Source organism: Natrix helvetica (assembly GCF_964273705.1).
Source record: "Natrix helvetica genome assembly, chromosome: 2".
Lineage (NCBI taxonomy): Eukaryota > Metazoa > Chordata > Lepidosauria > Squamata > Natricidae > Natrix > Natrix helvetica.
In genome coordinates this window covers 297841368-297854611 of record NC_138552.1, presented here as the reverse complement: position 1 = coordinate 297854611, position 13244 = coordinate 297841368, and the positions used below count along the sequence as shown (strand labels likewise).

Here is a 13244-nt window from a genome sequence, read left to right as displayed (position 1 = left end):
CCTCCCCCCCTCACATGAACCCCCCCTCCCAACCCCTCCTTGCTCTGGTTTAGAGGTTTGGAAAAGGTGCCCCCCCCCCAAATAAAAAGCAGGATTGGGTTGGGTGAATTCATCTGAATTTGGTTTAAGCTTTTGAGCACGTCCGGCCCTGCTGTGGTCAGTTGTGGCTGTGGTTTTACTTTGCTGCTTTTAAACGCAGACGAAGCTTTGGAGGAGTCCAGGCAGAATTTCTTCCGTCTTGGCCACAAAAGAGGGGTGGGCTTCCTCTCCCAGAATCCCCCGGCCAAGGCAGTGGAAGCCCACCCCTCTTCCAGCTGGCTAGATGGGGAAAACCTTGGTTCCAAAGCCTCATTTACGAATCCAGACACAGCACACCCAGTCCAGCGCCTGTAAGGGCAAAGCTTCCCTTGAGTGCCCTTTCCCTGGGGAGGGGCTGTCATCCTCCCCCCCCCCCAGGGATCTGGGCAGCATTCCCATCCTCCACAGCCTCGCAGCAGCCACCTTGATTAAAAAGAGGGATCGAGCCCCCCCCATCACCCCGTCCTCGACCTTCTTCGGAGACCGTTGCCCCCTCCCCATAAACGACCATCCCGGGGGCAGCGGGGAGGGGAGGGGTCTCTCTTGCTCCAGCTCCCGCCCCTCCTTTTGGGAGGCCAGGCTTGGGCGTCCGGAGGCCTTTCACAGGTAGGCTGCCACTTCAGGGAGAGGCTCCACCAGACTCCTGACCCCCCACTACAGAGGGGCGGGCAGGGTCTCTCGGACACCCGCTCTCCACCTTGAGCCGCCCGGCCTTTCTTCCAGGAGTCCGGAGGCCGATTGGCAGATTCCCAGGTAGACTGCCGTCGCAGGGAGAGGCTCCACGCAGCCTGGGCAGAAGGAGCGGCGCCCGCGGGCGCCTTGGCAGCTGGCAGGCAGGCAGGCGGCGTGGCTGGGCGGGGCGGGGGGAAGCAGGGGGCGGGGCGTGGGCGGGGCGGGGCCTCCCCCCCTCCCCTCCCCCCCCCAGCAGCCCGAGCCGCGGCTCACACAATAGCGGCGAGCGCGGAAGGCGGGCGGGCGGGGTCTGCGGGGCCTCGGCCGTCCAGGGCTGCGGGCGAGCGGGCATCGTGGCCGGAGGAGCGGCGGGAGCCATGCCGGGCTTCGACTACAAGTTCCTGGAGAAGCCGAAGCGGCGGCTGCTGTGCCCACTGTGTGCCAAGGCCATGCGGGAGCCCGTGCGCGTCTCCACCTGCGGGCACCGCTTCTGCGACACTTGCCTCCAGGAGTTCCTCAGGTGGGTGGGCCAGCCGGGACCCCCGCTGCTCCCCCACACACGCCGAGACCCTCGGCTCCCCTGGGCATGTGCAGAGCGCTGCCCGGGCTGGCCCCGGTGCGGGGAAGCTGGGCAGTCGATGCCCCCGTCGCCCCCTGCCCTGGCCCCGGGTTGGGGGGCAGGTCCCCCCCCGTTTGCCCGATGGACGGAGCCCGCGACCGCCTGCTGGGGTCCCATCACGGGCAACCCCTCCGCACGCAAGGCGCCCCCTCCCCTTCCAAGGCGCCCTGCCCTGTTTGGTGCCCGCTGGCCGGGCAACCGCCTCCGCCCCCCCGCCCCGAAGGCTCTCCCGTGTTTGCAGAGCTCCGCCGAGGAAACTTCGGGCGCCTCCCGGGCACCGGAGGGCTGGAGTGGACCCCCGGGAGGAATTCGCCCCCCACCCGGGGCTCCCCTGCCTGCCCGCCTCTCTCTTCGGAAGGTGCTGGGGGGGCGGGGGGGGTTCCAGGGTGGGATGAGAGCGGCCGATCCCCGGATAGCCGGAGGGGGCGGGAAGCGGAATTTAACCCCGAAAGTGGCTGGTTGGCAGGCAGGCAGGCAGGCGGGGGCTGTCCCGGCCTGCACAGAAACTCCCTCCCCTTCACTGGTTTCGGCCAAACAAGCCGGGACCGTACTTGGCTTGGGCGCTTCGGGGACGGGAGACCACCAGGAAATGCGCAGGGCTGTGTGGCTGGATTAAGAAGTCCGCAAAAGCCCCAGAGGGAAAAAAGGTTGGAGGTGTTGTGAGGTTTCCTCCCAGGGCTCCTTTGGGGGTTTTAAGAGAATAACGGAGCTGGAAGGGACCTTGGAGATCCTCTAGTCCAACGCCCTCCTCTAGCAGGACAGAAGTGTCCAACTTTGGAACTTTTAAGACTTGTGGACTACAACTCCCAGCTGGCTGGGGAATTCTAGGAGTTGTAGTCCACAAGTCTTAAAGTTCCCAAGTTTGGACACTTTTACCTTCTGTCATTCCAGACAAGTGATTGTCCAATTCTGGCACAAACCTAGGGATGCCACAGGACGCTGAGTCAGCCAGCAAGACCCCCGGAGAAAACAATTGTTAGGGCAGCTGCAGGGATGTAAACTCTTGCAAGGGTCTGGGGTCTTCCTGCCTATCTCGGAGGTGTTTGGGTGGGGGTGGGGTACCTCTGTCTGCGCCCCCCCCCCTTTCCAGCTCAGGAGCCCTGTGTGTTTGGGAGGCAGCAAATTCTCCCAGAGGGATTCCTACCTCCTCCGAAGGTTGTTTTGCTCTAAAATAACCACAATAACCCTTGCAGGATACAATCCAGTCCTTTAGTTGTTGTTGTTGTTGTGTGTACGTGTGCATGCAGGAGCCACAACTCCCCCCCCCCCTTGCAGGAATCTGGACTCTCTGGACATGCCCAGGTAGCTTTGTTCCTGCCTGGGGTGGGGGACAACGGAGGAGACCCTTCCCAGCTCTCAGCATTGGGTTTGAAGGCCAGTTGCAGGGGGAGGGGGCTTCCCTTGGGCTCACCCCAAATCTCTCCCTGCCCCTCTCATTTGAAAATGTTGCATTTCTGGGTTTGGGGGGGGCAGGGAGGGCTGCTGTTTTCCTGGCTTGGAGGGGGGGGGTCTCCATTGTGGGTGGGATGAGGAGGGTCTCAGCCAGCCCCTGCTGCACGAGACAAAGACCACCCCGGATGAAGTGGTGAGTGGGAGCTTCTTACAATGGCTGTTTGCAAACCTCAGAAACCAGGGGTGTTTCTGGGCTGGGGAAGCAGCTTTGAGCCCCCCCCCCCCCTGATGGGGGCTGAGCGCGAGGGGGGCGGCTCACCCTGCCCATCGGGAAGAAGCAGAGCCTTTGACTGCAGGAATGTGCCTGGAGGGATTTAGGGGAGGGGGTGGCTTCGGGCTTTCGGGTTGGGAAGTTGCTTGCAGGGAGGGGGGGGCTGTGGGAATGGAGCCCTCTCCCCCCTCCCCACCCGGCCTAGATCCCTGAAGTGAGGGAGGGGTGGGATTCCTTTTTCTCTAGCCCCCCCCCTCCCCGCCAGTGCTGCTGTTGCTGCTGGCTCAGCACATTCTCTGCCCAGGGACTGAGGGGATTAATTGCTTGCAGCCCCTCTGCTCTTTAACCCTCCCGGTTCCCGCTGCCCAGAAAGGGGACCCTCCCCAGAAGTCCCGGGGGGGGGGGGTATCCCAATATCCCAGTCAGGGGGCCCCGTCTCCACGTCCTCAACTAACAACCTCAGTTGAGCCGGAAATGTCTCTTGCTAAGTGAGTTTTGCCATTTTACGACCTCTCTCGCAGACATTGTTAAGTGAATCACTGCAGTTGTTAAGTTAGTAACAAGGCTGTTGTTAAGTGAATCTGGCTGGTCAGGAGGTCGCAAAAGGGACAGTCACCGTCATAAATGTGAGTCAGTTGCCAAGAATCCGAATTTCGATCGCGTGACCTGGGAGGGGGGGATGGCAGCCGTGGTCGTACGTGTGGAAAACAGTCATTTTTTCAGTTCCATTGGGACACTGAACAGTCGATAAACGAGCAGAGCTTTGACTGCGGGGGAAGAGGGGGGTGGGCTGAGGGAGGGTCGGGGGTCTTGTACCCTGAAGGGGAGAAGTGAGTGGTGCTGGCAGAGCTTTCTCCTTGGCTGTGCTGGCTTCTCACTCATCCAAGTTGGCAGATGGGATGGAGGTTGGCAGCCTGGACGGCCGGAGCCGGAGGGCCACCTGGGCTGACTGGCGTCTGCTGAACAGGTGGGCTGCCTGCCTGCTGCCTCCACCTGGCCAGGTGCCAAGCCCCCCTCCCCCCCGCAGCTCTTTCCTGGCAGGTCCCAACCGGTCCTGCTACCCGCCCACTTGGCGCCTCCCTGGTGCTGCCCCCCTCCCCCAACTTCCTGGCAGGTGGCATCAGTGTCCCTCTTCCTGGGCCGCTTTGTCCCCAGGCTGCCAGCCCTGCCCCTCTGCCCATCTCCCTTGGCCAGGGGGATCCCCTGCTGGGCAGAGGGCTCTGGAGTGGGGGTGCAGGAAGGGACCTGGGGGGTTTGGGGGTTGCTAGGAGCCACAAAGTGGAAATTGGCGGAGGGAGGGAGGGCGTTTGAGTCACTGGTTGCCCTGTTAGCACCCAGTGCTAGAAGGACCTTTGCCCAGCGCCTGCTTTGCTTGACTTCCTGTCAAAGGCAGGTTGTTTGACAGGGGGGGAGGGGCGTGTGGGGCAGCAGGGGGGAGGGGAGTTCTGCAGAAGGGCCAGCCGGCCCCTCCAGAGCTTCAGGAGAGAGAGGTTGGGCCCCGTCTCTGGCTGAGTGTATATTTCCTTCCTTCCTTCCTTTCTTCTTCCATCCTTCTTTCCTTCCTTCTTTCTTTCTTTCTTTCTTTCTTTCTTTCTTTCTTTCTTTCTTTCTTTCTTTCTTGTCTTTCATCATTTTTCTATATCTGTCTATTTCTATCCATGTCTCTGTCTCTCTCTCTCTTTCTCTCTCATCTACCTGTCATGGCATTTGTTTGCAACCTATCCGATATCCATTGTCTCCGGGTGGCTTAGAGCATAAAAATATTAAAACCACCCATTATAAAATAAGGCAGCAGATAAAACCATTAACGCCAGAAGACAAAGGAGGGAGCCAGACTCTCGGTGTGTGTGTGTGTGTGTGTGTGTGTGTGTGTGTGTGTGTGTAGAAACTGCCTTGACCTCTGGAAGGCAAAGGGACATCTTAGCAGGAAGTAAGTGACAAGTAAGGCACAAACATGGAGGGGGGGGACAGGAAACGGGGATTCCCCTTTGTCTAGCTGACAGACAGCCCCATATCCCCCCCCCCCAGAGCTTCTCAATCTATGTGGTCCCTCCCCGCTTTCCCCTCCAGCCCCTCATCCACTTTGCTCACTGGTTAGCTGCCTTTGGACTTAGCCAGCTGTGCATTTTTGGGGTGGAATTTCCACATCTTCCTCCACCTGGAATCCCACATCCAGTTTTGGTCACCACGTTACAAAAAAAGATGTGGACACTTTGGAGAAAAGTGCAGAGAAGAGCAACCAAGAGGATCAAAGGCCTGGAGGCTAAAACGCAGGGAGAACGGAATTGCAGGATTTGGGGTTTTTGGCCAGTCTGGAGGAAAGAAGGACCGGGGGGGGGACGGGACAGGATAGCATCTTCCAATATTAGGGGGGCTGCCACAAAGAGGAGGATCAACTTATTTTCCAAAGCCCATGAAGGCAGGAGAAGAAACAACGGATGGAAAGTAAGCAAGGAGAGAAGGAGAAATTTCCTGACAGTTAGAACAATCAATCAGTGGAACAGCTGGCCACCAGAAGTTGTGAATGCTCCAACACTGGGGGCTTTCAAGAAGAGACTGGACAGCCATTTCTCTGGGATGGAATAGGCTCTCCTGCTTGAGCAGAGGGTTGGACTAGAGGACCTCCAAGGTCCCTTCCAGCTCTATTCTGATTGATTGGTTTGGGGATTAGGCTGTTGACCCAGGGGGCCAGAAGAGGGGAAGTTCTGTGATTGACAGCCAGCCCTCTTGGGCACAGGGAGCACACATGGAAAAGCGGTGGGACCATGGGACCCCCCACCCGGGCATCTCATTGGCTCACGTTTTGCTGGGTTGGCAGAGGTCCTGGGGGAGGGGGAGACGGAGACCCCCAGGCCAGCTGAGACCTTGGTTCTAGCACAGGAAGTCTGTGACTTACGACCATCATTGAGCCCAAAATTACTGTTGCTAAGTGAGACACTTGTAAAGTGAATTTTGTCCCATTTTACAACCTTTCTTGCCGCAGTTGTTAAGTGAATCACTGCAGATGTTAAGTTAGCAATATCGTTGTTAAGCGAATCCAGCTTCCCCATGGACTCTGCTGCTCAGAAGTACATGCCAGTTGCCAAGAGTCCAAATTTTGTGGCTGTGGGATGCTAAAACGGTCGTAAGCCATTTTTCTTCAGTGCCGTTGTAGCTTTGAATGGTCGCTAATTGAACCGTTGTAAGTCAAGGACATGCGTGTCTCTTCCTGGCAAACGCAGCAGGTGGGAAGGGAGATTGGCACTTTGGCCCCCCTGAGGTGGGCATAGAAGGTCGGGGGCTTCCTTGGGCATAGGATCCCCAGTGCCCCACCCTGGTTTGGAGTGTTTATTCCATGCCGAGCAGAATAAGCCACCATCCGTGGCGCTGTGGTCAAGCCGTCACCTGGTGGGGCAGAGCCAAGGAAGGCCGGGTGGCCTGAGTGGCTTCGCAGAGGGCAGCCATAGATTCATTGACCGGCTAAGCCGTTGAAAGCAGCTAACGGCCGGCAAGGTTTCCCTCTGGGCAAAGGGCACCGGAGAAAAGGCTTTCCTGCCCAGTGAAGGTGGCACCATCGCAAAAGCCACAGAAATGTGGAATTCTCCACATTTCTAAAACCACAGGTGTGGGGAAAGAAAAACATTCTAGTCCTCAGTGTTGTAATCCCTGCCCCCAGCAGGGCTGGCATTAAGAGCTTCCAGGCAGGGGCACTTGAATAAAAGAGCCAGCTGTTAGCGGCTTTGTCCCCTGGCACAGAGGTTGGCGGTGCGGGCAGCCTGGTGGCTTTGAGGGAGACTTTCCTTGCCCACCACCTGCCCCTCAGTCTCGGTTTCCCTCCTGCAGTGAAGGCGTCTTCAAGTGCCCCGAGGACCAGCTGCCCCTCGACTACGCCAAGGTGAGCCCCCAGGATGGCCCAGGATCCCGTGGGGCGGTGGGGGGAGGGTGATGTTGCTCCTCTTGGCGCCTTCTGACCCACTTCCTCCCCACTGCTGCCCACCATCCGGTTCTGTCCCCCCCGTCTCTCCCGGGGCTGGTTAATCCGCTGCCCTGCCTGGCAGGGATGAACGGAAGGCCCTGTTTGCAGATGGCAGGGATAATGGGGAGGGGGCTGCTGGGTGGGCTGGGAGGGGAGGGGCTTGCGTGTGCGGCTCCCAGGACCCTCCAGGCCTCCTCGCGGCTCCAGAGAAGGTTAGGCCTGGGTGGGCTTTGGTGTCCGGAGGGGGGGTGGGAGTGAAGGGGAAGGGAGGGGAAGGGAGGGGGGAGGGGAGGGCTGAGACCCCCGTCTCCCTCCAGATTTACCCAGACCCGGAGCTGGAGGGCCAAGTCCTGGGCCTGGCCATGCGCTGCATCCACAGTGAGGAAGGCTGTCGCTGGAGTGGGACCATCCGCCACTTGCAGGTCAGCAACAGCAGCTGCCCCTCCCCCTCCTCCTGGGCCAAGGGAAGGGAGGGTCCTCGGCAGCCCCCACCCCACCCCCAACTGACCCCCCCTGCCCCCCCTCCAGGCCCACCTGGGGACCTGCAGCTTCAACGTGGTGCCCTGCCCCAACCGCTGTGGGGCCAAGCTCAGCCGGCGCGACCTGCCCCCCCACCTGCAGCACGACTGTCCCCAGAGGCAACTCCAGTGCGAATTCTGCCGGGCCGACTTCACGGGGGAAGCCTTCGAGGTGAGGAGGGGGGCAGTTAAGGGGGGGGGAGCCACAATCGCAGCAGCCTCTGTGCCGGAAGCGGAAGCTGCTCTGGAGGGACTTGTGAACCCCCTTTGCACACCGGCCGATGTGCAAATCCCCCGTGGCTGCTGGGGAGGAATTGCCACGGCTGCAGGCTTAGAAAGCACCAGCCCCCCCCCCTTAAGGGAGCTCAGGGGGGGGGAGACATTTCATGACCAAAGTGGTCATCAGGACTGATGAGGTTCCCTAGTTGGGTCAAGAAACGTCTGCAAGAAAACCAGCTCAGAGAGCACCAAGGACCCCCCCCCCCAGTCCTCTTCCTCCTCCTCCTCCTCCTCCTCTTCACAAAGCCCCCTCCCAGCACTGATGAGGTTCCCTAGTTGGGTCAAGAAACGTCTGCAAGAAAACCACCCATAAATATGAGTCGGTTGCCAGGTGCTTGGCTTTTGATCACGTGACCCCCAGGGGTCGTTAAGTGTGAAAAATCACTTTTTCTAGTGTCATCCTAACTGAATGATCACTAAATGAACTGTTGTAAGTCGAGGACTGCCTGTAATGTACTTTCTGAATTGCAAGCTGCCGAGAATCGCTGGCGGAGGAAAGGAGATAATATAATTTCACAAAATCATAAAAGAAAATAATAATAAAATAAAAATAAAATAATAAAATAGAATAGAATAAAATAATGATATAATTTAATAATAAATAAAATAATAAAAGAAAAGAAACGATAGAATAAAATAAAATTAAAAGAATAAAAAGCATAAAAAGCCATTGGCCTTCGCCTGCCTGAAGGAGATTTCCCATCTCCCACTTTCTTGCTCCACTGGACATTTCCTGGTGGCCTCCCATCCTCCTGCATTTCCTCCAAAGTCCCGGCTTGGAGGATCCCAGAAGCAAAGCCCCCCCTCCCTTCCCCTGATTCCTTCTGCCCCCCCTTCCAGGACCACCAGGGGGTCTGCCCCCAGGAGAGCGCCTACTGTGAGAACAAGTGTGGGGCACGCATGATGCGCCGGCTCCTGTCCCAGCACATGCTGGCCGAGTGTCCCAAGCGCACCCAGCCCTGCAGCTACTGCGCCAAGGAGTTCCTCTACGACACCATCCAGGTGGGTCACTGGGGGGGGAGGGTGACCTTACGGGGAGGGGCTGGGAGCAAGCTTGGAAGGAATGCCCCCTGCTTGGTGCCCCCCCCCCCCGTGGGCTGTGGGAACTGATCCAGACTGCAGCCCCTCCTCTTGGCTACAGAAAAGATTGGGGGGGGGGCACACCTGTGGTGGGCTTTGCTGGATTTGTGGGGGGGACTCGGGGACTGAGAGGGCTCTTTATGCGTCCTGCCACATAAGAGTCCCCAAGGGGGATGGGGGGAGGTGGGGAGGGGTCTTCTCTGGCAGCTTCATTTGACCTCTGAGACTTCGTGGGGTTCCCTCAAATACTTGGGGGGGGGGGAGTTGTAGAGTAGAGCTTCACTACAGAAGGGCAGTCTACCTCTAAACCCTTCAGTACCTGAAGTTTTGTCACATCACCACAGAATTGTTGCAACTGTCATAAGTGTGAAAAATCAGTCATAAGTCACTTTCGATGCCGTTGTAATGTCAAGCGGTTGCTAAATGAATGTTGCAAGTCGAGGAATCCCCACGGTGCCTTTGCCCCCCCCTGTCTCTCCAGAACCACGAGTACCAGTGTCCCCGCTACCCCGTGCCCTGTCCGAACCAGTGCGGGGTGCCCAATATCGCCCGGGAGGACTTGAGTGGGCACCTGAAGGAGAACTGCTCCACCGCGCTGGCCCTCTGCCCCTTCAAGGAGGCCGGCTGCAAACACCGGGTAAGCCATGGCCCTCCCGGCCTTCCCCGGAGATGGGCAAAGACCCCCGGCCTCCCCTCCCCCTCCGGCTGCCCTCGTCCTCTTCCTTGGCTTCCGGCACATCTGGCAGCTGTGAATCTCAGCCCAGAAACCCTTCTTGTTTCAAATTTCCCGGAATTTCCTTTGGGAAGAACACCCTGCCAGTTGTGCCCGCTGGAAATACTGTAGTGCCCTGGTCTCTGGAGCAGTGGGCAGCCGGGGCTCCGTGGGCCACAGCTGGCAAGTCACCACATGGTTGGGTGTCTGGCTCGGGGCAGAGACCCTGCCAAGCTAAGGCACTGGGGGAGGGGGGGCAGAGGAGTGTGGGACCCCTCCAGGGGGAACCTGGCACTGCGTCCCTGGGCACCTGGCAGCCTCTAACCACCTTCTCTCCCCTCCGCCTCCCCCAGTGCCCCAAAGTGTCCCTGGGCCGCCACCTGGACGAGAACACCAAGCTGCACCTGGGCCTGATGGGGGCGCTGGTGGCCCGGCAGCGCCAGGAGCTGGTGGAGCTGCGCCGCGAGGTGGAGGAGCTGGCTGTGGGCAGCGACGGGGTGCTGATCTGGAAGATCGCCGACTACGCCCGGAAGCTGCAGGAGGCCCGCCTGCGGAGCAACTACGAGTCCTTCAGCCCCCCCTTCTACACGCACCGCTACGGCTACCGGCTGCAGGTCTCGGTCTTCCTGAACGGCAACGGGAGCGGGGAGGGCAGCCACCTCTCGGTCTACATCCGGGTGCTCCCCGGGCAGTACGACAACCTGCTGGAGTGGCCCTTCGCCTACCGGGTGACCTTCTCGCTGCTGGACCAGAGCGACCCCTCCCTCTCCAAGCCCCAGCACATCACCGAGACCTTCCTGCCGGACCCCGCCTGGAAGAACTTCCAGAAGCCCCGCACGGGGCGCCCCTCCCTGGACGAGAGCCTGCTGGGCTTCGGCTACCCGAAATTCATCTCCCACGAGGACATCCAGAAGCGCAACTACGTCCGGGACAACACCGTCTTCCTCAAGGCCTCGGTGGAGATCCCGCCCAAGATCATCTCCTGAGGGGGCTGCAGGCCGAGCGACCCGGGGGGGGTGAACGCCGTGTGTCCCCCCCCCCACTCTCCTGGGTTTTCTCGCTTTGGAAGAACGGTTCTTCTGCTTTGGAGGAGGCTTTTCCCCCTGATCTGCCTTTCTGCTTCATGCCCCCTCCCTCGGTTGAAATGGTGCTAATTGCTGCAGGTTCGGGCTGGCTTGGGGAGGGGGGGGTGGCATTCTTCCCAGGAGCAGCTGGGCTGCCTCTGCGACCCCCGTTTTCTCCCCAAGCGCCCTTTGGGGTCTCTGCAAACACCTGCCCTGGGGAACCTCAGGGAGCCTGCTGGGGGCAGACCGGATCGGGGCCTTCCAGATGGGGGGGTGCCCCTCTGCACACTGCCCCCCCTTTCCGTGGAACAGCTGTGGGGGGGGGGTGAAGGCCGGCACCCGCAACTCATCCTCCAGTGTCCACATTCGGACTGCTGTCTTGGACCTATTCAGAGACTGGGGAGGGGGGGGAGGGGGGGCTGCCCAGGACTCAAGAGCCATATTATTGCCGGTGGGCCTTTTTGCCCGGGGGGGGGGGCTGCCCACCAGGCCACGGGGTGTAGCTGCAATCACTCCTCCTCTCTCTCCCTTTTTCAGAGTTACATTTTTCTGTTTTTTTAATAAACCGTTCCTTGTATTTATTAATTGATGGATGGGTGGTCTTCCTTCTCAGCTCTGGCCCAAGAGGCCCCTGCGGAAAGAGGAGGGGGGATGGGGTCAGCCCCCTCCTCCCCCAACACAGCCCCCTCCTCCCCCTGGGAATTTGGAGGAAGTGAAACAGAAATCCTCCCCCTCCTCTTTTTGGTCAACTCTAAGCTCTCCGGTCAACTTTGCCCAGAAATGGAGGCAGGGGGTCCTTTGGGGCCCCCAGTGTTCCCTGATGCTTCTGCCCAGAGGCTTTGGGAAGAGGGAGGCACTGGGGGGTCCTTGGGGCTCTCTGAGGTTGGAGGCTTTCTTGAAGGCGTTTCATTACCGAACTAGATAATAGCATCAGTGTTAGAAGGAAAGAAGAGGAGGGGGGGAGGAGGAGGGGACTTGGGGCTCTCTAAGCTTGGCTGTTTTCTTGCAGACATTTCATGACCCAACTAGGGAACATCATCTGTGCTAGAAGGAAGAAGGGTGGGAGGAGGATATGAGGAGGGGGACTGAAGGGTCCTTGGGGCTCTCTGAGCTTGGGGGTTTTCTTGAAGGCGTTTCATGACCCAACTACGTAACAGCATCAGTGCTACTTCCTTAGCCGTGAATCTCATCTGCTGGTGACACCCTGGACAGGCTTCTGTTGCACAACTGTTCCCATGGAAAGTGCAAGGCGGTAGCTATCGCTGACACACACACACACAACCACACACAACCATGCACCCACACCCACACGTCTTTGGCATACACAAACACATAAACACACACATACAGTCTATATGGGCCTCTCATGCGCACAATGGCCAAATGGATTAATAGTGTATAAAGGCAGATATCTCTTTAATGGTTTTTACACTCTGACGATGTTAGCAGTGGCTAAGTGAGCAGTTTATTTAAAAGTTTGCTATATACAGTATATATATAGATAGATAGATGGTAGATGATATCGATAGATAGATAGATAGATAGATAGATAGATAGATAGATAGATAGATAGATAGATAGATGATAGATAGATAGATAGATGATAGATAGATAGATAGATAGATAGATAGATAGATGATAGATAGATAGATAGATAGATGATAGATAGATAGATAGATAGATAGATAGATAGATAGATAGATAGATAGATAGATGATAGATATATAGATGGTAGATGATAGATAGATAGATAGATAGATAGATAGATAGATAGATAGATAGATGGTAGATGATAGATAGATAGATAGATAGATAGATAGATAGATAGATAGATGATAGATAGATAGATAGATGATAGATAGATAGATAGATAGATAGATGATAGATAGATAGATAGATAGATAGATAGATAGATAGATGATAGATAGATAGATAGATAGATAGATAGATGGTAGATGGTAGATAGATAGATAGATAGATAGATGATAGATGATAGATAGATAGATAGATAGATAGATAGATAGATAGATAGATAGATAGATAGATGATAGATATATAGATGGTAGATGATAGATAGATAGATAGATGATAGATAGATAGATGATAGATAGATAGATAGATAGATAGATAGATAGATAGATAGATGGCAGATGATAGATTGATAGATGATAGATAGATAGATAGATAGATAGATAGATAGATAGATAGATAGATGATAGATAGATAGATGATAGATAGATAGATAGATGATAGATAGATAGATAGATGATAGATAGATAGATAGATAGATAGATATATGTATGTTTATATACTGTTAGTGATGGGGGATTTTAATCTGCCGTCGATGGGAGAAGCGTCTGAGGGGGTTCGGGAGTTCATGGCTTCCATGACAACCATGGACCTGACCCAGTTAATTCAGGGCCCTACTCACGAGGGAGGCCACACGCTGGACCTTGTCTTTGTCTCTGGCCAATGGACGAGTGATCTGGGAATAGGGGATCTAGCTATTATTCCCCTGTCATGGTCGGATCACTCACTTCTCCGGCTTGACTTCCCTGGTGCTACCCCCCACCGCGAGGAGGTGGAACCGGAAGGCATTAGATG

General features: G+C 56.8%; 1 protein-coding gene across 2 annotated transcripts; it reads left to right on the top strand.

The window, feature by feature from the left end:
- The first annotated feature begins 1012 nt into the window (after positions 1–1012).
- On the top strand, positions 1013–11217 carry TRAF4 (TNF receptor associated factor 4). Of its 2 annotated transcripts, none has more exons than XM_081945519.1 (7): positions 1013–1270; positions 6855–6906; positions 7305–7409; positions 7516–7677; positions 8625–8786; positions 9346–9501; positions 9930–11217. In XM_081945519.1, exons 1-7 carry the CDS (start codon positions 1128–1130, stop codon positions 10560–10562), a joined length of 1413 nt encoding a protein of 470 aa, XP_081801645.1. In that variant the 5' UTR covers positions 1013–1127; the 3' UTR covers positions 10563–11217. The 2 variants fall into 2 exon arrangements, with proteins under 2 accessions (XP_081801645.1, XP_081801646.1); XM_081945520.1 differs by lacking the exon at positions 1013–1270 and adding an exon at positions 3630–3658.
- The last annotated feature ends 2027 nt before the right edge of the window (positions 11218–13244 follow it).